The sequence below is a fragment of the Clarias gariepinus genome, chromosome 20, assembly GCF_024256425.1.
Source record: "Clarias gariepinus isolate MV-2021 ecotype Netherlands chromosome 20, CGAR_prim_01v2, whole genome shotgun sequence".
In the NCBI taxonomy this organism is placed as follows: Eukaryota; Metazoa; Chordata; class Actinopteri; order Siluriformes; family Clariidae; genus Clarias; species Clarias gariepinus.
The window spans coordinates 10,852,633-10,877,152 of NC_071119.1; the positions used below are offsets into that span (position 1 = coordinate 10,852,633).

Here is a 24,520-nt window from a genome sequence, read left to right on the forward strand (position 1 = left end):
TGGAGCCTGAGCCTGTTTTCTTCAGTCGTTTTTTGGTTTAATTTAAGTTCGGAACCTACGAGGAAGTTTATAATATCGCCTGATCACGCAGAAATTAAAAGAATGGACATGCATCGACTCGATTTGTCTTTCTCATCACTGCATGGGCATGAATTAACGGGCTGTTGCGCTGCCGCGAGCAACAACAACAAAAGTGGAAAAACTTACTGGGAGAGATACGGACGCGATGTGTTTACTGATGTGTTTACATGACTTCTTAATCTTCGACAGACATCGTTATAAACCATCTAACGTTACAAAGGTAAGCATAATATTGTAGCGTTTTTATCGCCGGAAAGGATGGTGGAGAGACGAGTGAGCTTATTTGCTGCCCAATGCAATGGCTGGGAGTACTTTATTTAGCACACACGCAGTCTAACAAACAGCATGAGCAGCACCTTCACTCAGGAGCCTACATCCAATTCAGCTTCAGCCTGAACCAGAACACATTTCACACGTCACACCCCCACACACACAAACAGGGCCGAAGCCACTAACCCAAACACCCTTCCCCATCATGGTGAACACACCGACATCCCCGCAAGCCATGCTGGTCGTCAGCCGCCGCCCCGCCCACGCCACAATATAGTTTTCCGACTACATACACAGTTTGCAACTAGACAATCACCTTAATGCATTGTTTATTATAAACGGGCGATTAGGGATTAAATAGAGACGGATGTACATAGAGAAGAAGCCATAACCATGTTCTATGACAGTGTAAGTTAACTTACACTCCGCATTCATCGTGATTATTAGAAAAGGCGATCTGCAAAGATTCATAGGAAAACGAATTACACTCACCGAGCCTGTTGAAGATGAAGCAGGAACACGAAGCGTTAGTACAGATCCATTTTTTAGGAGCACCTTCCTAGTAAAACCTGCTTTATATTGACCCGCGTTTATAAAGCAGTCTGGTGAAAAATTATTAACCCAAACATGAACGCATTTAGGTAGATCGGCGGGGACGTTAGCTTTAAAAACTAAATTCAGCCACTGCGTCCTCAGTGGCTCAGATACCTAACCTTAGGTAGGTACCCTAGGTCACTAACCCTAGGTAGTGAATGACGACTGCTGTGTTCGCTATTACACCCAACAACTGTACACAACACTCGCTTAGGCGACATTTTGCTCCAGCGGCGAAAAACAATGGCCGACAGTTTCTTCTCACTCAGGGCGGGTCTTTGCTAAAACACCAGTGTCAATCAACTAGTGTAGGAGCGGCCTCTTGTGGTGTGGCGTCACATCGACAGGCATTTGCGATTGGCCTGATTTCAGAAGGGGCATGTTATTGTAATAAATGAGAAGAAAACTACTGGGCGGCTCTTTATCATCGTAGAGTGGTTGTGTACGCGCTCTCCTAACACACAGTTCAGTCCAAACAGCTTAAAATAGTGCATGTAGTGCTGTATGACCCCTTTAACAAGTCAGTGGTTTCATGTTATGATCAATGTTATGAGCAAAATAAAACACTTCCGTCTAAGTCATAATACAGTCCATTATGGTATTAGTTACTCTTCTAGTCATGAATTTATTTTCCATGTAAAAGTACAGACAATAGCATCTCCTTACCTCTACTGTGCATGACATAATAACAGCTTGTAGTGATTATTACTTATCATGAATTCATGATATATAATTGACAAAAAATTCTGTTTTTGGCAAGCAAAAAGACGATGAAAAAATGATGTGATGTTTTCAAAGGCTTATTCTGCTTTAAGTAATGTCTATGTGATTAACAATATGAGACTTAGCACTGACAAAATGACTGTAACACGCACTCTGATTTTAACCTACTATCTAAAACACACTAGTTTCACAGATATACAATAAATATGTAGAGCATGCTATGTCATTCCAAGGTACTTGCTGACCCACAATCTCCACACAGTGTTCATTCCCATCTCCATTATTGGGTTCCCCTTTATTCCAGTATCTGAAACACAGAAAATCAGAATCAGTTCCCTTTACCTAAACACCTTTAACTCAGTCCATATAGTCTGTGTTCATCATCTCTTACGACAGGGTCAGGGGTGTCCCATCGACCCATGTCCATGCTCTCTCCTTCGTCTGTGAGCCATCATCATGTAGACCAATCCAAGCCTCATTATACCTTTTTATTTGCTGAACTACAAAGTTCTATTAATGACAAGTAATCATATAAGTCAATAAAACATACAATATATATATATATATAGGTTTGATATCTCTCTCTCTCTCACTCACACACGCACACACACACACACACACCGCTTCATCCGTGCTGTTTATGATAACAAGGTCTGCCCCTCTACGTAGACAGTCCTGTCTACTGTTATTCCAGGTCTTCCACTTAGTAGAGATGTAATAGAAACTAGAGTTGAAGTAGCTCCATCCAAGAGTTGCATATGCATCTGAGCACATAATTAAACAAATGCATTTTAACCATTAACGTATAGTAGCAACATAAGAATTTAAGGTACAACAGATGACTGGATATGCTATTAAAGTAAAATAATCAGCATTATAAAGAGGACAAATTTATTACAATGGTTATTAACTTCATATATTTTTTTTTTATTCTTTCTCCCTATTTTACAATTCCATATTGTTGTATTATAATTAATTTAACCTAATGATATAGTAATCACAGAAAGCATCAAGCCATGAAATGTAACAAATGTATATTACTGGCCTTAAGGTTTCCTGGTCCTAATTTAATGGTATTGACTGAAAAGTATTTGCTCACCTATAAGGGTCAATTTAAGTCCATCATTCTCCTTCTCTAGCTGGTCTTTTTGTTTAATGAGGTTGTTGTTGTTGATCTGTAGCTGGTCTTTTTGGTTTATCAGGTTGTTGTTACTAATCTGTTGCTGGTCTCTTTGGTTTATCAGGTTATTGTTACTGATCTGTAGCCGGTTATTTTCTGTAGTCATGTTACTGAATGTGTTCCACAACACTGCGAGCGCAACCAAAAAGAGAATACACAGCAGGATCACCCATGCTACTGTCAGTGTGTAACATCTGCTCACCTTCTTGTTTTCTTCTAGAGAGACTATGGACACAGAGACAGATTTACTGTAGTTGAATTCAATCAGCACAGTCATAAAATATAGGATAAAACACTTGAGAGTATGGTGTTACACTTGTAGTAACATAATCAATAGCAGAGTGGAGTTACCAGGCGAAAGCCCTGTGTAAATTGTTACTACAGAAACAATACAATATTAAAACAATTAATACAAACTTCTGTTATATAAAATAATCAACACTTTTTCTTTCCTTTTGAAACACTTTTTTTTTTTAGATCTTAGATCTCAGAGCTACGATAGATCAAAGGTTTTGTGTTCATGTACATTATATGTAAGTATGCATGGCTGATTAAATTATATATACAGTACCAGTGAAACGTTTGGACACAAGTTTGGCTTTTTTTTTTCCTACATTCTACCACAATATTAGGTTTTCCTTTTTAAAACTATAAAATAACACATATGGCAGGTAATTAATTAACAATTAGTGATAGGAATCCCAGCTCTTTTTAGAGAACCCAAGTGGCTTCTCATATTTTGTGGCATGAATTAATTTATTATCAAAAATAATGTAAAACTTACTTACTAATGTAAACAAAAGTTATATCAAATGTTTATTATTTATATGGCTTATTATACTTAACATGGAGCAGAGTGCTACAAAAAATACATTATAAAGTACAAAAAACAAAGACCTGTCTCAGTTAGACAAAAAGGTCCAATCTCTGATTGTATGAATTTTATTTATAAACTTTATAAAGTAGTTACAATGAAATGCATCCAAATTTAACTGCGTTTCCTGCTGTTCCTGCACCTTTTCCAGTGTCTGGTCTGTGTATCTTCTGTTCTCTCCTAACCCTGCCTCCTCTTCCTCTCTTTGTCTCTCTATTTGCTGTATCTGTAGCTGCACCATTCCCCTTCTGCTCAGTGCAGACACACACACCACATCATGACATGTAGTTGAATAATCACATGTGGCAGAAAGAAAAGAAAGAGGAAAACTAGCTTCCAGACAGGAGCCATCACCGGGAGTTTACTTCACAGAGCCAGCTTTAAGAGCCATATTGTTCGCGACCAACACATCACTAGTAACAACAAGAGTCAGTTGTTGTGTAAAGATACCAAGGTCAGCTCTTCTGGAATAGTTCTTGCAAGAACAGTATTGTCAAGTGCATTTGCAAAAACCAATGAAGCACCATGATGAAACTGGCTCTCATAAAGACCATCCCAGGAAAGCAAGACCAAAATCTACCTCTGCTGCAGAGACTCCCTTTAGAGTTACCAGCCTCAAAAACCATCAATTTACAAAGATTAGAGCTGTTATGAAGGCTTTACTGAGCATAAGTAGTAATATCGCTTTTTCTAGATCTCTTCAGCTTAACAATGGTGTGTCTTCTTGACTAGTAGTATATATTATTTTTTATGTTTTCATTATTTTTATATATACCAGTGTGTTGAGTCTCCATGTCGGTATCCTCCGCCTTAATTATGGCATTTTGATCTTCAACAAGTGCGTTTTTGTAGATTTCCACCACCCTTTTGGTGCGCTCTTGTTTGTCCTCGGTGTAGCTCACATATTGAATATTTTGAGACATTTCTTATAAATTAAAACAATTCAATTCCCAAAAAAATATTGAATATGGTGGTACTCGTCTTCTGTGCACAACTATGTGACACACTGATTGTGCTTGTAACAGTTACAGACTTTTAATGAAGTAGTGCTATGAAAAGGGGAAGTCCGTATCATACAGAAGTGTTTTTTGTGTGGTGGACAGAGGATGTTATTCAAAAAAGCAAACAGATCACCATATGAGGGTCCTATTAACACTTTAAAATTATAATAGACACTTTACACAAATTTTGTTGCCAAACCCTAGGAACACTGTAGAGTCCAATGCATGTTCAAATGCATAGCTGACTGTACAGTCGATTGTCCCAGTGAAAACTGGAACAGCAGCTGCATAGAAATTTTAAATATTTAACATGGATTTTATTAAGTGTATAATACACTGATATTTATTTCTCTTCCATATAACAGTTCAAGTCACAGACACAAAGGGTAAATCAGGGGGTAACTAAGAAATGGGTAACATAATAAGGGAGATACGAACACCTAAAACAAACCGGAACAACAGGGGAAAAGAATACAATAAATGAACCTTATACCTTATAATTTGTGTTTCAATTATTTGAAGGGTTTTTCCCTTTTTCTATACGTCAACCACATTATAATTTGTAATAGTTAAAAATAAATATGTTTAATGTTAGATGGAAAATTAATTTTCAGTGGAAATGTAAAGGGAAACAGATCTACAGGACTATCCATAACCTCCATGGTTTATTCTCTTCACCGGTAAGAATGTATGACTCCTTGCATCTAATTGAAATATATAATGTATGATTGATATTATTTTTAAGAAACTGCATTAAGTTAATAAAATTATTAATATTTAAAAATAATATATCAATTAATAAATATACACATGGACAGTAACTGTAATACTTTAATTAAGTATATCAAAGGTAGCTCTGATATAGGGACAAAGTGAGTGAAAACAAAAGAAAAGAGTATCTAGTATTAAATACAATCCATCCATCCATGAACCTCGGGACTCCAACGGGGACCATTGTATTTATTCCCATTTTGTACCATGGTAAGACCGCTCAAGGTTGGTATAAAATGTATTTTTTGCACTGCAGAGATTTTTTAGATGATTCTATGTGAAATAATTATGAGAAGTATTTAGATTTATTTGTAATGAACATTTGTTTTTGTTTAAACTCGCATATAATGTTCTGGCACGTCTGTAAAATAAGTTATTTCCTGTAATTACTTACATTATGTTTTATTGCACAAAAAATTCCAATGAAGTCCATACATACTGTTGGTATGTGTATGAATGGCAAATAAAATCTATTGCACCTTGAATCTTGAATGGTATCGCATCTAATGTATGCATAAACAGATGTTCCCTCAAGAGTCCCTCATTTCTTCTCTCTTAAGTTAAAAATAGAAAGCACAAAGTTGCCATGTGATGAAACCACAAAGCACAAAGTTATTTGTCCTGAAGGGTTTTATGAGTAAAATTCATTGTTAAATATTAAATATTTAATAAATGATTTGCCCACCATGCTTTCCTGTGTGTGATGAAGTACAAATTATGAAAAAAAAGAATTTTGATTGACAATCACTGACTGTGCAGCATTTGCTGTCTTTCATCTCTACAGTACGCAGGAGATCTCACTGTCTGGTCAACTAACAAGGTTACTCCGTTACTGTCTCTTCACAGGTGACATTGTTTACGCTATTTGCGTAACAATACTTGTACCTCCTGGCGATTTTATGGTACTGCTGGTTAACAGTGACACTGGTAATCAAACTGTTCTTCTAAGTCCTAACCATGAAGAAGAAATTCTTATGAATAAATTCTTACATTAGACAGTACATACCAAAATTCCATACCATACTCATTCCAGTGATCAATGGATGACTTATTGCGACCCAATCTCCCCATCAAATTTAGATGTCTCTGGACCGAAGAGTGGATCTAGTTTACATATTGGCTTTTCTTACTGAATTATTGTAGTATTACAATGATACATGATACATTTGGCTTAATTATTATATAAACACTTTTCATTATTAAATTCTCTCACAGATCCAGCGTTGTTTAGCAGAGCATTTTTTCCTCATTCCAGATGCTTCCGTTTCCATTTCCATAAATCTCAGCTCAGTTCTCATCTTCACCTTCATTATTAAGTTCTACCCGAGCCCAGGGCCTGAAACCCCATCAGTGTTCTGTTTTTATGAGTTACAAACATTTAATTGAATCCTCTCAGAGTCAATCCAGCTTTTGCAATCATTACTAGTAAAAGATAAAATTTCTCCCATTATCTATGAAAATGAATGGAGGAAATTTACAGAAATCAAAACACACAGTTTATTAATTGAGCCATGATTTTTTTTATTTTATTACAGAGGTTATAGGGAGCATAAATTGATGTGTGAGGCATGGTCACTAATCCAATAACAAATTATAGTAAAAAAAAAAAACATAAATAAAGATGCAACAGATGCAAGATCTAAACACTAAAAGCTTATACTTTAATTAGCCATGACATTAACACATTAACATTAAATATCAGAAAGATAGAACCACACCAGAACAACCAGTGCGCCACAGACCTAGCCTCCAAATTTCCCAGTTCACAATCCAATTAGACTTGATTTTGACTTGATTTTTCTATTTTTTTTTTCATATTATTCAATTAATGCAAATAACAAAAAAAAATATTTTTACCTTTTTAAATGGTACTCTTAATCAATTAACATAAGGAGACAATGATTCTTCCTTCCCTCTCTAACATTGTCTACATTCTCACAGATATCCACCATAATCTTGACTGTAATATCCCACTGTTATATTTAAAAGAATGAATTATCCCTGCAAATACCTCTTCATACAAAAAAAAAAAACAAAGGGGTTCAAACTTAAACATTTTGTACCTGTGTGTTGTGCTTCTAGGCGTCTCACTGTGTCAGGATTTTCTTTCTCAGTGTTGGGGTTGTGACCTTCAACATTATCTGCAATCTCATAGAGAACTACTAACATATCCTCTTGTTCTATAGAAGAATTCTTTAATCTATAAAATACTCATAAAAACATGATACTACTGCATCTCTGTTTGACAGGCTGAGTATGTACTGTGCTATGTGTGAAGGCCAGTGTTTCAGACATGAAGCAGGTAGTCTGCCTATCATGGCTCGGGCATAATGAGAAACAGTTCTACCTTAATGGTATCTAAGCACTAGTGAAACACTGGGATATGTGTGTTGTAAAGAAATAAAAGGTAGTTAAAATGTACATAACTGTGTACCAAATGTACATAGTCCTGGTTTGACTTGAACACCCCTCAAATTTTTATTTCTTATAGAATGTTTACACTGAGCCCCTTTAGAATGAACAGGAACACCAACCTCTTGCTGAACTTTCTTGCTCAGCCTCAATCCATCCATCCATCCAGGAACCACTGTACTCAAACTAGGGACCGCCAAGGCCATATATTAAAACATGCTCATAAATCGAAGCAAATTTATGCATAAGAAATAATGGAAACTTAAATTATTTGTTCCACATCTCAAAAAACACAAAATATAAAGTAAAAATAAAACAAATTAACCTGCACTTTACCTTTGAAAAAGTAAAAATAAATCCCGACAGATACATTTTGTATTGTGTGTGTGTGCTTGTGAGTGTATGGGCGCTGTGTAACTGTTTGTGCACGCACGCGCTGTGTGTGTGTGTGTGTGTGTGTGTGTGTGTGTGTGTGTGTGTGTGTGTGTGTGTGTGTGTGTGTGTGTGTGAAGTAAGAGAAGAGGAGGAATGACACCCTCCCCTCTTTCTCTTCTCGTCTTACACAGTAACCCTTCCTCCTCCTCTTATACCAGTAAGAGACGCGCATTAAGACCCAGCAGGGAAGACGAATACCCACATTTCTGCAGCGCAAGAGAGAGAAAAAACATTGGCTCAGTTGTGATCATGTGACTCTTGGAATGAGAAGTAGAGTTTGAAAAAGTTAGCATTTTAATATCAAATCCATGAGGAAGAGAGGAAAAGTGTAAAATTAAATTATTTTCAATAAAACTCTCAGAACTTTCCACAACATTAAAAGTAACAGTGATAAACACTTCAACTCAATTTTGCATCAGTAATTAATCAGGTGTTACAATACAGCCAAATTTAGCTATTTGTTGTCCAGGAGAAATGTAAGACAGCTTAAGACTTACTGTACAGATAAAAGTAACCAATACACACATGCTTATTAATTAATTCACATTAATGAGAAAGTATGCATTTAATCTTTCTTACTCCTTGCACAGTTTCCTATGAGTAAGAGGATTATAAGGAAGGAGGAACATCTGAGAGAATGTGAGTTAAAATCTGAATTTTCCCTGAGGACATTTAATTGACTCGCAAGAAATTACAAATTCTCTGTATGTCAATTACGAATTTCCTGCATACAAATTATCTGGGTGTCATCTCTGTTTTTTAGCTGGTTGTATTCTGTATACAGGATGTCGTATTTGATCCACAGCAGTGTGACGGCAGTCAGCAGGAGAACACACAGCAGCACCACACACACTACAGTCAGTCTGTAACACCTGCTCCATCCAGTGTCTCCTCCTAGAGGTAAATGGACACAACATATAAAATGTTTCAGTCTCTTCAAATGTAAACCTACAGTGGCATTTACAGTTTAGTCTCATTAATATCAAAGCCCTTCAGCAGGTCCTTTTTTAAGCCATCACTAAATACATGCAGTAATGGGCGGGGCTTTGAGCTGGTTTTAAATGAACTGACTTGCAGATCTGAATCACGTCACCTTTTCTCCCTCTGCACATGATGACTACTTAGGGGAAAAAAATTCAAGCGTTTTGAAAACACTGAAAACACGTTCTTCATACTCATGTAAATGTTGATCAGCCATAACATAAAGCATGTTTCTATGGAGTTAATTATGTGCCAAAATTTAACAAACAAACACAATCCGTTTTGCAAAGAAAAAAATTCAATTTTCTCACAAATGCACCCACCGTATTCAAGCCTAAATTACTGCACATCTGCATTTAACACAATCTTGACCAACAAACTTGAACATTTTGTACCTGTGTGTTCTGCTTCTAAGCATGTCTCTGCATCAATGCTTTCCTTCTCTGTGTCGGGGTCGTGACCTTCAACATCATCTGCAATCTCATAGAGAACTACAACCATCTCATCCTTCTCAGAAGAACACTGAAACATCTCTGATCTAATAAAATAAAAATAAAAAACATTGAAACATGAAATGACCACGTCTCTGTGTGGACGTGACTGACAGGCTGAGCCTCTGTAGTCTGTGTGAAGTGAATTAAATGTGATGATGGCAGTAAGAGGTTCAGAGGAAGTTACACATCTGAGGAGGAGCATCAGTTGCTTTTTGAGGTCAAAGTGTGAGACATTTCAGCTGCAGTTCTCACGCAAAAATAAAAAATTCTTGTTAAACTAGTTATTTACATAAATACCAAAATAACGTGGCTTCTGGCCAAAGTGTGAAGATATTTAAGCTGTAGTTCTCACACATATTGTACAGCAGGTATATAAATACCAAAAAATATATAATTGTGTTATAATGTATACATTGAACCAATTTATCATATCTGTGTTCCTCGTAATGTTATTAAACAAAGCTATTGAACTTTTTACCTGCTGCTTTTAAGATGAATTTATAGATTAATAGGAGCTTGGGTTCTGTCTTATAAATTTGTTTTAAAGTTCCTGTAGTAATTATTTGTATATTATATATTTTTCAAAAGTTTTTACTGTGAGAATATAAAAAACACAAGACCTACTGGACTGAGATCAGTGTTAACCAGCAGTGTCTGACACAAAAAGGAAGAAAAAAAAAGTCACATCAGCAACCACATAGATCTCTCACATGCACAGACACACACACACAAGTACATATGCACACATGCACACATAGCCATGCAAATGGGGCAAATTGTAGCATATGCTGATGAGCCAGAGACAGACCTCAGAGACGATGGTTCAGGACAATTTACTGCTTTTTTCTTCATGCAGGAAAAATAATGTAAATGAGAAAGAAAAAGAAAAAAGTGGTGCAGATGAACACACACACTCAGTCATGCAAAGCAGCAGGATCTTCATTTTCTGTTTCGAGCAGAGTATTTTCATGCCCCTCGTGAGACCAGTGTTGTTACAGTAAGCCCCCAACCCCCATGGATGGCTCCCGACTTCCGAGAGTCAATCTAGACCATACAGAACTCTTTAATAGGTGCAAAACTCGACTGTGTAATCAGCTACAGATCACCCCCCTTGATGAATGGAAAGGAGGGGCGACACTACACTGTTCGCCATATGCGGATGGTTAAATGGGGCCCTAAGTTTGTCCACGAAAGCACTTATGGTGGCATGCTAGGAGAGGAGATGCTGACACCCTGCGGTGGCCCACTCTAGTGCTCTGCCTGTGAGCTGTAGAGTAGGTAGTCGATGTTCACCCACCAGAAGGAGTAATTGAGCCTCTGATCCGGGGACATGAGTCAGCTTCAAAATTGCAGCCAGATAGAAACCCAGAGGTTGCGTGCACCTCAAGCTGCCCAAATATTTGCTCAAGGCGTTTATTATTCCCATGCATTTCAGAAATGAAAACTATCAGGGCTTCCTCATGTTCGTCAAGCATTCTCACTTAACTCTTAAATATTTCCTGCACCCTCCCTGAACCCGCAGGCTCTTTTGGTGGTGTTATCCTGTTACGTGGAGCAGATTGAAGAGCTGCACCACGAGATGTACTGTATTAATTCTATAAGTGCCCTAATGGATGGCTTCTTAGGGGGTCAATGAAATAGGAGTTTATAATACTCACAGGAAGACCTTTCCATTTGGAGATAGCGTGGGATTATTAATTAAGGAACAAAAAAGAAAATGAAAGAAAACTGAAAACACAAAAGAAACAGAGCTCTGCCAACTCCTTAAGGCTGTTTTATTTTTAAAAATATAACCTTGATCCTCTCGGGGCATTTCCCCTTACCGAGGATTTATATGTTATGTGTTTTAACACACGCTTAAGGGATAGTCTCTCTCTCTCTCTCTCTTTCTCTCTTTCTCACTTGTGTCTTAAGGAGACAGTGGCTGGGTCTTTGCTTTTGTCCTTAAGTGTGCTTTGTCTTTGTTGTTTGGCCCAGATACCTTACCGAAGCTACCTAAATGATCGCACGAAGTGCGCAGGTCAGGACCCTTAAATAGACACACCACCAGATGCAGCATGTCCATGCTGATTGCTTCTGTGATTTTAAGCATAGCTGTTATACATGATAAAAGAAAATAACTTGTTTCACTGATGTGCCACATTAACTGTAACTTTAAATAGATAAAATGTTAAATCTTTCATTAAAAAACTTCACATTGTCATTGATTTAATTGCTATAAAACACTTCTTAACATAAAAAATGACTCTGCACTGCCACAAAAACTTTATAAAGACATACTTTTTAATAAATTGTTGATTGTAACAAAAATCTTAAAAGAAAACTATTCATTCAAAAGTATACAGATAGCTGCAAAATAGAAGCGAGGCCCATTATAGTCATTTTACATCATGTCCCTCACTCTAGGAGCAAAATCAATATAACACATTTCAATCCAGCCTTGCTTGAGCTCAGGCTTCTGCGGATTTAACGGTGTCAGATACACTGAGACTTTTAAATACAACCATCTCAATGATACTGCTTTCATCATCACAGATCTACATAGCTGTAATAAGTGCAGTCTGTGTGCAATTTGTGTCTCTGACTGATTACTGAGATCACTCTGATAAAACAACAACATATACACTGAGATTCAATGATCATTACCTACTGTATTTATATTTCACTCAGTTTGTTTATAGTCACTTTTCATTATAAAAAATAAATAAATAAACATCACTAAGAAAAATGTTTCTCACAAATCCAGTATCATTCCAGATTCCACATTTAAAGAACTCTAAATCTCAGCACAGTCCTCATCACCTGCATCAACAGGTTTCCCTTAAGAACCTGAAACCCAGAGAATCAGAATCTGATCTGCTCCTTTGTCCCTGCAGTTCTGTTTGCTTCCATTTCAGTTCTTCTTCTCAGTAGACATGCAAAACATACTGAAGCCTAAACACCACTATTTATCTATAGCAATCAAGGCACTACGGCGTGTGTATAGCCATGTTTTCTGTTTTTACCACAAATGCTACACCAGCTGTGTACCACTAGGGGGCGACCCTGACATTGTACTCTTTAACCCTGACCTAGTAAATTAGCATGAGGACCTGCTAAACATGCTTATTATTAATATTTTATAGCAGGTTGAATTCTGTGTTATAAATCGGAATAGATCTGCCATAAATCTGAAATTATTTTGTAGATTTACTTTTTTTAGAAGCTTTACTAAAACAGGTGCAGGACTTTTAGTACTTAAGGTCAACGGATCAGAGCAACGAAAGTGTGGAAAGGAGGTGAAGAGGCGGGTACAGGCAGGTTGGAATGGGTGGAGAAAAGTGTCAGGTGTGTTGTGCGATAAAAGAGTACCAGCGAGAATGAAAGGAAAGGTGTACAGGACAGTGGTGAGACCAGCGAAGCTCTACGGCTTAGAGACAGTGGTGCTGAAGGAAAGACAGGAGGCAGAGTTGGAGGTAGCTGAAGATGTTGAGGTTCTCCTTGGGAGTGACAAGGATGGAAAGGATCAAGAATGAGTTCATCAGAGGGACAACTCATGTTAGATGTTTTGGAGATAAAGTCAGAGAGGCCTGATTGAGGTGGTTTGGACATGTTCAGAGGAGAGATGGTGAATATATTAGTAGAAGGATGCTGAGGTTGGAACTGCCAGGTCTAGAGGAAGAGGATTTCTTAAGAGGAGGTGTGAAAGAAGAGGATGCAGAGGATAGGGTTAGATGGAGGCAGATGATTTGCTGTGGCGACCCCTGGAAGGGAACAGCCGAAAGACGAAGAAGAAGACTGTGAGGTTAAACTGGTCTAAGATCAGCCTTAACCACCAAGCCTTAACAACCAACTAGGCAACTAGTTGCCCCCAAGCAACTAGGGAGATACACAAAGACTTCTCATGCTTAGAAGTACACTGAAACATTTCTAATCTTATAAAAGTCTCACTATAACATGAAATGACGCGTCTCTATGTGGACGTGAATTAACTGTGATGTCATTAAAAGAAGTGTCATCAGAAGATGTCAGTGTTAACCACCATGTTCAGATAAAAAAAAAAATTTTTTACATGAACAACCATATAAAACACACACACACACACACACACACAGGATGCACACACACTTCTACATACTCACACACAGGCATGCAAAGCGTATCTGCAGGACATCTAATAAAACTTTTCCCGCCATTATGGAGTCTTCTACCTGCTATAATATAAGTACTAAGAGGAAATAACTTTTACAGGTTCCACAAAATTGATTGTAACTACAAATAGATAAAATATGTAAATTTTCAAACAGAATCTTTGTTTTACCACTAATTAATTTCTCAGAAAAATGCCACAGGTGGAGTTTGACTGGTTACGTCAGTAACCAGTCCAGATACTGTGTTCTGCGTTACAGCACATTAAATCAGTTACTCATCACAGAAATGAAAATTACAGATGTAAATTATGTAACAACAACAACAAAAATAGTCAGTTGTTATTTTAACTTTCAGAGGTCAGCCTTAATAAATCTTGCAAGAACAGTATTGTGTCAACTGCATTTGCAAACCCATCAAGCACCATGATGTCTCTCATGGAGACTTTCCCAAGAAAGCAAGACCAAAACCTACCTCTGCTGCAGAGGAGACGTTAATTTAGAAACACCAGCTTCAGAAATCACCAATTAACAACCAGCACCTCGATTAGAGCCGTTATGGAGTCTTCACAAAGCAGATACATCCCAATATCAACTGTTTAAAGGAGATTATTGGATATTTTGGATGCCTTTAATGCATTGTTTTACAGTGTAGAAAGAAATACAAATCAGGAACGACCATGGAGTTAGAAAGTGATCCCAAACTTTTTAGTTGATAGTGTGATTGTAAGTCACATTTAGTGTACATATGAGCTGATTTTAAGTTCAACTATGCTGAGTCACTCATAAGTAACTATAATTAGTGTTGTAGTTCAGCCACTGGGGGGCAATGTACCTCTTGTGTCCCCGCAAACTCCGCCTATGAAAAACACTGCTGCCTTCTTTACAGAGAAATAACTGCACTGCCACAAATATTGTATACAGATGTATTACATTTTTATTTTGAAAGTGATTTTTTTAATTACAATGAAAAATATAAAAATGAACTGTTAATTATTCTTGCTGTAGCAGACGTGAACAGTCTCTGTGCAGTTATGAGTAAACAACATGTTTATGTAGATATTTGGCTCAATTTGCATCTAAACACTTTCATTACAAAGTAATCAATGACACGGAGAAAGACGTTTCTCACAGATCCAGTGTCGTGTATCGGAGCATTTATAGTCATTCCAGATACATCCATCTGAAGAATGATAAATCTCAGCACAGTCCTCGACTCCATCTTTATCGGAAAGTTCGTTTTTGGCCCAGGACCTGAAACCCAGAGAATCAGAATCAGTTTTAATATTATTGACTTTACTGCACCTTAAAAAAGAGACATAAAAAGAATCTGAGTTTCTTACTCAGTGGTCAGTGGTTTACCGTCCACCCATTTCCACTCTCCCTCTGTATCTCTGTCACTCAGACCAATCCAATACACAGAGCCGTCCAGCTGTTTACTGATGAACTCCTGTAAATGACAACACAATGAAAAAGGCTTTAGTCCCTCTCTCTCTTTCTCTTTTTTGACACACTCACTCTCTCACACACACACACACCTGTTCCTCTCTGCTGTTTATGATCAGCAGGTCTGCTCCTTTGTCCCTGCAGTCCTGTCTGCTCTTAGTCCAGTTCTTCTTCTCAGTAGACATGCAATAAAAACTGGAGTTAAAGCTGAAACACCTCCTTTTGTCTATAATGAATTCACACAGTTTCTGGATTATTATTTGTGTAGAGTGTACAGTGTTTGCAGACGTAAGATCATATGCTGCTATTTTACCACATTGACAGTCTAGCGATGTTTGTAATATACAGTGGGGGAAATAAGTATTTGATCCCCCGCAGATTTTCTAAATTTGCCCACTTACAAAGAAATAAAGGGTTAATAATTTTTATTTAGGTTCATGGTGCAGAATAAAGACCGAATATCAAGCAAAATCTAGAAAAGCACACAATACAAATGTTATAAATCAATTTGCATTTTAGTGAGGGAAATAAGTATTTGATCCCCAAGCAACCAACAATAATTCTGGCTCCCACTTATTACTTTAATAAGGAGCTCCTAACAACAATGTGTAATGTGTATAAAAGCCACCTGAGCACAGAATCTCTATCTTCCATTCAAACCTAACCACCATCGGCAAGACCAAACAGGTGTCAAAGGAAGTCAGGGACAAGACTGTAGACTTGCACAAGGCTGGAATGGGCTCAGGACCATAAGCTAGAAGCTTGGTGAAAAGTAGACAGCTGTTGGAATGATTATTTGCAAATGGAAGAAGTACAAAGTAACCATCAATCGCCCTCAGTCTGGAGCTCCATGCAAGATTTTACCTCATGGGGTAAGAATAATCATGAGAAAAATGAGGGATCAGTGCAGGACTACAAGGGAGGAGCTTGTGAATTATCTCAAGCATTATATCAAGAAATTTTAAAAGTAAGAGAAAATCTGTAAAGAATAGTGGTTCAAAATGCGTCCTGAAATGTGTGCAAAACTGGTAAGCAACTACAAGAAAAGTCTTACCTCTGTGCTTGCAAACAAGTGTTTCTCCAGCACGTACTAAGTCATGTTTCACTTGAGGATCAAATACTTATTTTTTTTCACTGAAATGCAAATTGGTTTATAACATTTGTATCGTGTGCTTTTTTTGGATTTTTGGTTGACTTGACTTTATAGTCCAGATATGTCTGACCATGTCATGTTCTGGTTGTCTGTGGGTGCGTGGCATAATCGCAGAGGCTGAAACAAGGACTTCAGGTTAGTCTTTTATTTAATGATATTAAAGTGTAACAAAACAAACAAAAGCTCTTTTTCCCTTAGAGCATCCTGGAAACTTTAATTCATTACTTTTACAAAACATAACCACAGAAACTATAAAAAGACAATTAATGCTAGACGCCTGACTGATGTTCAGTCAGGCTATTTATAACGATTAACTTAATTACTATTCCTCGGATTAGGTGAGTGCTCCCCTCACCTGACCGAGGTGCAGTCTGGGACATGAAGTCCAACTCAAACAAAACTACAACACAAAAAAACGTAACAAAACACAAACCGAAAGAGGGCGTTTATCGCCCTCTAGGGGTTAACCATTACAGACCACCAGTACTCTTGCGGCAGTACTCATAACATCTTTCTTTACACTGAACCTACAAACCACCTAAATTCCAAACACAAAAATATTATTCCAATTTTGCCAGATCTAATTTATCAGACCCCTACAGCGAGCCACAGGTGATTTGTATGAACGATTCAATTTACAGTGGAACTTCGGATTGCGGGTAATACGGTTTGCCAATGGTTTTTTTCTCTCTTGTGCTGGAGAATTGTGGGTAATTGTCTCCCATGCTGGGTCTTATTGCACGTCTCTCACTGGTATAATCAACATCCTTGTACGCGTGTACTGTTAACTATAACACTGTGACCACGCGTGTGCATGTAAAGCATCTTTTATTTTGTATTTGCATGTGTGTATGTGGACAGCACACATGTACTGTTTTGTTATACGTGTGTACAGTACGCATGTAAAGCAAAAGCAAGTCTCATTAGAGAGGTTAAAGATCGATTTTCTCTCTCCCTCTTTGTATCAGCCTGCACTGATCCCCTCCTCCTCCTCTCACCTTCATTCACACACCCCTCCTCGTCTTACCTTCACACATACACACACACACACACACACGTTGACGCTAACGGAGACACCACTTTGTCGTGATATCTTTTAAAGGTAAAGTGCATTTAATGTGTCAGAGATGGTTTTTGTTAATTTTTTCCTGATGAGGCAATGTTTCCATTAGTGTGTGTGTAAAAGTAGTCCTGCACACTAGTTCCTCCACCTCTTAAATAAGAGCGGAGGAAGGGTTACTGTGTAAGACGAGAAGAGGGAGAGGGTGGCGCACAAACACACAGCGCATACAGTACACACACATACACAGAAACACTTATCTGTCAGGATTTATTTGAACTTTTTTCAAAAGGTAAAGTGCAGGTTAATTTGTTTTATTTTCACTTTATATTTGGTATTAGTTATTTTTATATGTATTTATTTTTTGGGTTGTGGAACAAATAATCTGAGTTTTCATTATTTCTTAGGGAAAAGTGTTTTGATATACAAGCCCGCTTCCGGAACAAATTATGCTCGCAATCCAAGGTTCCACTATATTTAAACATACAATAGCTCACTGTACTCATAAAGCTCATAAATAATAATTTAGGTAACCACAAAAACACCCAACACAGAGACAAAAATAAGTAAGTCATTATTATTATCATTCTATCTTTAGGCTCTGACTGGATAAATAAAAACAGTCGCGGTACGTATATTATCTCCAGGAGGAAGGTAAGGTTTAGTGATTGGGAATTAATGTTGAGGTGATCAGTAATTAATCAGGTGTTATTACAATACAGACAAAGGTAGCTATTAGGAGAAATGTAAGACTGATTAAGACTTGGTTATTACTGCACAGTTAATAGTGAACTAATACAGTACATGCATGCTTAGTAAATAATTCATCACTTATTATAATACATAATGAATATTATTCATTCTTTTTTACTCATTACAAAGTTAACTTTGCTTCATAAAACAGTATTGTAAAGTCTTATTAATACTGTTGAGACGGCTTTTATTCTAAGATCTTGGAGGAACATGTAAAAGGACGTGAGCTAAATATTCCCACAATTCAATAGTGGACATGGGTTTCTGTTAAGGGGGTTAATATTTGGGGTAAAAAATTGAACACTAAATTCATCTACTTACCCGAATCCCAGAACACCAGGGTGTTGTATCTGTTCTGTAGCTGGTTGTATTCTGCTGTCAGATTGTTGTATTTGATCCACAGCAGTGTGACGGCAGTCAGCAGGAGAACACACAGCAGCACCACACACACTACAGTCAGTCTGTAACACCTGCTCCATGCAGTGTCGCCTCCTAGAGGTACATAGAAATTACTATTATTATTAATTAACTAATATCAAATCACTTTAACAGTGAGCTACGGAACATCTCGGTAACTCTAACCAGCCATCCTGGAGTGCATCATGCAGGCATTGGACTGGTTTTAAATAAACTGACATTCAGATCTGATCTGTTCTCCCTTTGCACCATGATGACTGCTTTGAGCTAAACTTTTTTGCTGGATTTACAAAAACTTTGGAGATTTTTGAGAAACACTTTCATACTAGTGTGCATATGTTGATCTCCCATAACATGTAAAGCACGCTTCTAACAGCTCATTTGCATGAAGACATAAAATCCAAAGTAGCTGCAGTTTCACACCATTAGGGGGCAACCTGGCATGGTTTGCCTCTGCCCAGGTGAATTAGCATGAGGTTGTTTTTATAGACACCAAAGCACTTCTGTAATTCCCTCTAGATAAACGCATCTGCTAAATTTTGTAAGTGCATTTTGTTTAAAAAGTTCCATCTCTATGGCTGAGCTTAAAACACAGATACTGAAGACACAGATGATCTGTAATTGTAATCAGAAAGAAAAGCAAAGTTTGTAAAAGAGAAATTTTCTCTTTTTTCACTTCCGTCTCTGTGTTAGTTCTCACAGTGTCTACATTCTCACAAACATCCACCATCATCTCCTCTCACTGTAATCTATACAATACTATATATTTGTAACACTTTTGATCAAGCAAACTTAAACTGTTACCTCTAAGTTGAACTTCTAGACGTCTCTCTGCACCAGCAACTTCCTTCCCTGTATCAGGGTCGTGACCTCTAACACCATCTACACTTTCATAGATCTCCACCATCATCTCCACTCGCTCAGAAGAAGACTGAAGCATCTTTAAATTATAAAATTCTTATTAATACATGAACTCCGTTCCGTCTCCGTGTGGATGTGACTGACAGGCTGAGTCTCTGTACTCTGTGTGAAGTGAATCAAATGTGCTGCTTTAAGTTAGAGGAAGTTAAACATCAGAGGAGTTGCATCAGTGGTCAATGTGTGAAAACGTTTGAGATGCAGTTGTCAAGCACACATTAGACAATCGTGTATCTATAAATACTAAATTAACATTGTTGTGTTATAATGATATATATACTTCACTATAAGACAATTCATCATATTTTTGTTCCTCATATAATTATTACACAGAACTATTATATAAATTTAAGAACTATAATATAAATTTTTATATTTATAGCACATTGAATTCTGTTATATGATTTGGTCGACATGCACCAGATTCTGGAATTATTTGTGGATTTACTTTTTATGAAGTTTTTATATAGTATGAAGTTCTACAGGTATGAGATAAGCCTTAACTACCAAAAAGAGTCACACCATTAACCACATATATCACTCACAGGATATGCGCTCGCCAGTGGCAGCTATTCTAAGACTACAAGGGAAGCGCTGCTTCCTCTACTATGTCAGAAAATAAATGCTCATATATGCACATATGTCGTATTCATATTGATTTTAATAAAACTGCGCTAGACTGCGTTCAACTTCATGACTAGCTCGTTCAGAATCAGGTATTTATTGTAGATTGTTTGACACAATTTTTTTGTCATACATTTCCGTGCAGCACAGAGCGTTAAACCTTCCTGAAGCCCAGCTTCACTGGAGCTCGATGGGCAGCACAAGGGAGTTTTTTTCACTGCAGAAAAGCTGGACGGTAATTGGATAAATGCACCAAAATCATCACTTTCAGGTAAGCTCAGCTACAACTGCTGCACTCTATATTGTTTGCTGGTGATATAAACCATTTTTGTTTCTACAAATAATTCTTTAAATAATAAAAAACATATTATAGCGTTCTTGACTTTGCTCCTTGTTTCAGAATTGTAAAGTTAGTTTGTTCATACGTACAAATAACATAATGAATTTTATGATGAAGGCCTAATATAAGCTTTCCCTGGTTCAAAAGCTAGCAGCCGCCACTGGCACATACACACACACATACACACACAAACATACGCAAAGTGGTTAGGACATTTGTCTACTAATCGCTTTTTAAAGTGCCACTATTATGCTTTTTTAAATATGATCTTTCATGCAGTGTGTCATGTAGCTGTATGTGAACATAAACTATCTGCACTATCTGTGACGCTGACGGTGGACGATAAATTAAGTTTTTGTCTTATAAAGAAAAGAATCGGCTCACATTCGCCTAAACAAGTCGTTAGCAAATCTATTTTTACTCTGTTACGGATCCACCACACTCCAGGACATATTTGCATAATATCCGCCCACGTTGTACGTCGCAAATAACTTGCCCGCCATTTTACAATTAACGTTACCACACTCTTGTTAATGTGACTCAGCATTTATGCCAGGTTCACTTAAACACTTTGTTATATAAAAAATGAGAGCAAACGAAATCCTTTTTAACTGTTTATTCTCCACCATTCACCAAAACTGAACTTAAAACTCGCGAAGTGGCAAGGCGCATGCGCACTTCGCATGTGCAGCTGCTTTTTTTCCTTGCTTCTCGTGCCGTAGAAGTAGTAATGGTGAAAAAGTGCTTTAGTTATCTGTTTGGACGAGAGAAGGAGAGATTGTTGTGGATCATTTTCTTTCAAAGATTTTTTAACCGGATTATCTTTGACTGGACATATTCCCCGGACTTCTCACCTTCTGTCATCGGCGTCACGGACTTCATTAACCCTGGTGAGACCGAACCATACTCCTCTAATACACACACAATAAACAGGGACTTCGGACACTTTCCACTCACTCGCACACATACACATACCATTTATTATATGTAGTTTGTAAATATTGTTTTTATCTTTGTTTGGTTGTTGTGCACCATTTTCGTTTACTTTATTTAGTTTTGTATAATACACATTTTTTTATCTACTTGTTTGTGTTTTTCCTTTTTTGCTCACCGGCCTTTTAACGCAACACCAACACAAAGATAAAAGACCTCTCGATTCTTGTAGCCACAGATAAAATAAAATTAGCTGGTCGTTACACAGTAAAACCGACGTCATCTTTTCTATGTATTGACGGGTCTCCAGAGCCGTCGTTCAGTTATGGTCTTGGGCGTTTCGTTTTCCGACACACGCTGTAGCAGTAGACCAGTCATAAATCACCGCGCCATCTGACCAATCACAGCAGAGGGCTCACAGAAAGGAGGGGTTTAGACAGACTGAACCTTCAAACTGCTTCACACGAGTCGTTTACAAATCATTTAGAAATGGTGTAAAATGAAATCTATTTTTGGAGAAAACTTAAGTTTTTTTTGAATATTGGCAACCTTAAAATGGCACATCACATCACATCACATCTACACTACATGTTCACGTTTACATTCTGGACCATTACACAAAGTCACTTTAATAACCATTGCACAAAGTCACTTTTTCTATGCATACTTGCACAAAATTATAGTTCTATGTAAACAATATATTTCTATTTTTAGGTTCTATTTTTTCTAGTTAAATTTTTATTTAAATTTTTTATCATATTTCTTCTATTGATATTTATTACTTATAAGTTTTAATTCTCTTTTTAAGGTCAATGGCGGTCGTGTAAGCATTTCACTACATTTCGTACTGTGTATGACTGTGTATGTGACAAATAAAATTTTTTGGATTTGAATTTGAATAATTGGGGGACTTTAACAGTAAGTTTTCCTTCATTGGAATATGTAAACAAATTCATTTTTAAAATGAATTAAATTCATTTATTTTGGAGACTCAGCTGCTGTATGCTGCCCTGTGCACAGCACATGGCCTTAAAGGTTATTTCTTTTGTTTTTATAAAAGTATGGTATAAATGTGGTTTTGGAGCTCAGTACATCAGTGGTTACATCCAGAGGTGGAAAGAGTAATAAAATGTTGTACTTAAGTAAAAGTACTGTTACTTTAATGAACTTTTACTGAAGTACAAGTGAAGTTACCCTTATAAAAATCTACTCAAGTAAAAGTAAAAAATAGCTCATTCAAAATTTACTCAGAGTAAAAGTTGCTAAGTATTTTTTTTTTTTTTTTACAGAATGGGGTTGGGGGATGGAACACTCTTGCATATTAAATCTATTCCCTTTGTTGTGCTTAAAATCAAAGTGGTCGCTAAAATATGACCAGGGGTTTGCTTTATAATAATTTGTTGGAATTTCACTTTCAGCTGGGTCTGCATCACTGGCATCCGTTTTGTCCATCTCTATCGTTCTTGTGAATTTAGCGCGTTTGTTCTCCAAGCCCATCAATCAATCAGTGCAGTGGTTTCCGGGGTGCAATTTTTTTCCTTCCCCGTTGTATTATTTGTATTATTTTTCATTTTCAGTAATTTATTTTTTACTCAGTAGCGAATATGATTTAAAATGTAGTGAAGTACAATACTTTAAACAAAACATACTTAAGTAAAAGTAAAATTACAGATTTTGAAAACTACTTTAAAAAGTAGAAGTACACAAAAAATCTACTCAATTACAGTAGTGCGAGTAAATGTAATTCATTACTTTTCACCTCTGGTTACTTCTCACTACTGCAGCAAACCAACAGTGTGGATAGTTTATCTTCTATTAGTACTGATTTTCCTCTTTATTTTATAAGCAGAGCTTTTAGGTCACATGTATGTAATCTGCTTATTTCCAGTATTGTAATTCAAAATTGTTTAGAGAAAAAGAAGAAACACACATCTACCTTGTCTCTTTTTGAGCATTTAGGACTGTTTTCCAGGGCTTGGGGGAGAAAGGGACTCGTTTAAAATCACATTAAAACATTGAATGATTGGGTCTTTGTGTGGATGTGACAGACAGGCCTCGTCTTTGCACGCTGTATGAAATGAATTTAAAATGATGATGTCAGTGAAGCAAGTGTCATCAGAAGATGTCAGCGTTACACCCTTTTTTGTTTACAAAAAAACTTCACACCAACAACCACAAAGAACACAGAATCGATGCAGAGCTGTTTATTTATAGCAGCAATAAAGTTTAAGATAAAATTTACTGATAACAGGAAATAATGTCTCAGATGTTCACAGATAAAATCAGCACTAATACTGGCTTAGTGGTTAGCACGTTCATATTTACTATATACACACACAAAAGGAGTAACTGTGGATGCAAGAGGAAGCCGTCTGAAAGAGATGTCCAGGTGCTAACCCCGATTGTATCAAAAAGCATAAAACCACAGCTGCCCAACTTACTGCAAAATTAAATGTGCACCTCAACTCTCCTGTTTCCACCAAAACTGTTTGTCTGGAGCTTCAAAGGGTCAATGTACATGTACATGGCCGGGCTGCTATACTGTAGCCAAACCTTTGGTCACTCGTGCCAAGCGTCGGTTTCAATGGTGTGAAGGCATGTCACTACCAAGGACTACCGAACCAGTAGGATGGCCATGTGCACCCAATGGTTCAAACATTGTATTCTGAATGTGGTGCCGTGTATCAGGATAATAATCCACCAATACACACAGCAAGACTGGTGACCAAGTGGTTTGATGAACATGTTGATGAACACTCCCATGGCCTGCACAGTCACCAGATTTAAATAATATTAATCTGTTTTGGAGGAGCGAGTTAGGAAATGTTTCCCTCCATTAGCATCACATAGGGACCTGGCCACTATTCTACAAGAAAAATGGCTCAAAATCCCTCTGGCCACTGTGCAGGACTTGTATCTGTCATTCCCAAGAT

The 24,520-nt window shown here is 37.2% G+C and overlaps 1 protein-coding gene across 1 annotated transcript; it reads right to left on the reverse strand.

Annotated features, from left to right (window-relative positions):
• Nucleotides 1-15,010: 15,010 nt before the first annotated feature.
• Nucleotides 15,011-19,712, reverse strand: LOC128508773 (C-type lectin domain family 6 member A-like). Its single transcript, XM_053480248.1, has 5 exons — nucleotides 19,577-19,712; nucleotides 18,673-18,847; nucleotides 15,482-15,608; nucleotides 15,287-15,393; nucleotides 15,011-15,197 (listed from the first exon to the last, which is right to left on the reverse strand). Exons 1-5 carry the CDS (start codon nucleotides 19,710-19,712, stop codon nucleotides 15,047-15,049), a joined length of 696 nt encoding a protein of 231 aa, XP_053336223.1. The 3' UTR covers nucleotides 15,011-15,046.
• Between the last annotated feature and the right edge of the window lie 4,808 nt (nucleotides 19,713-24,520).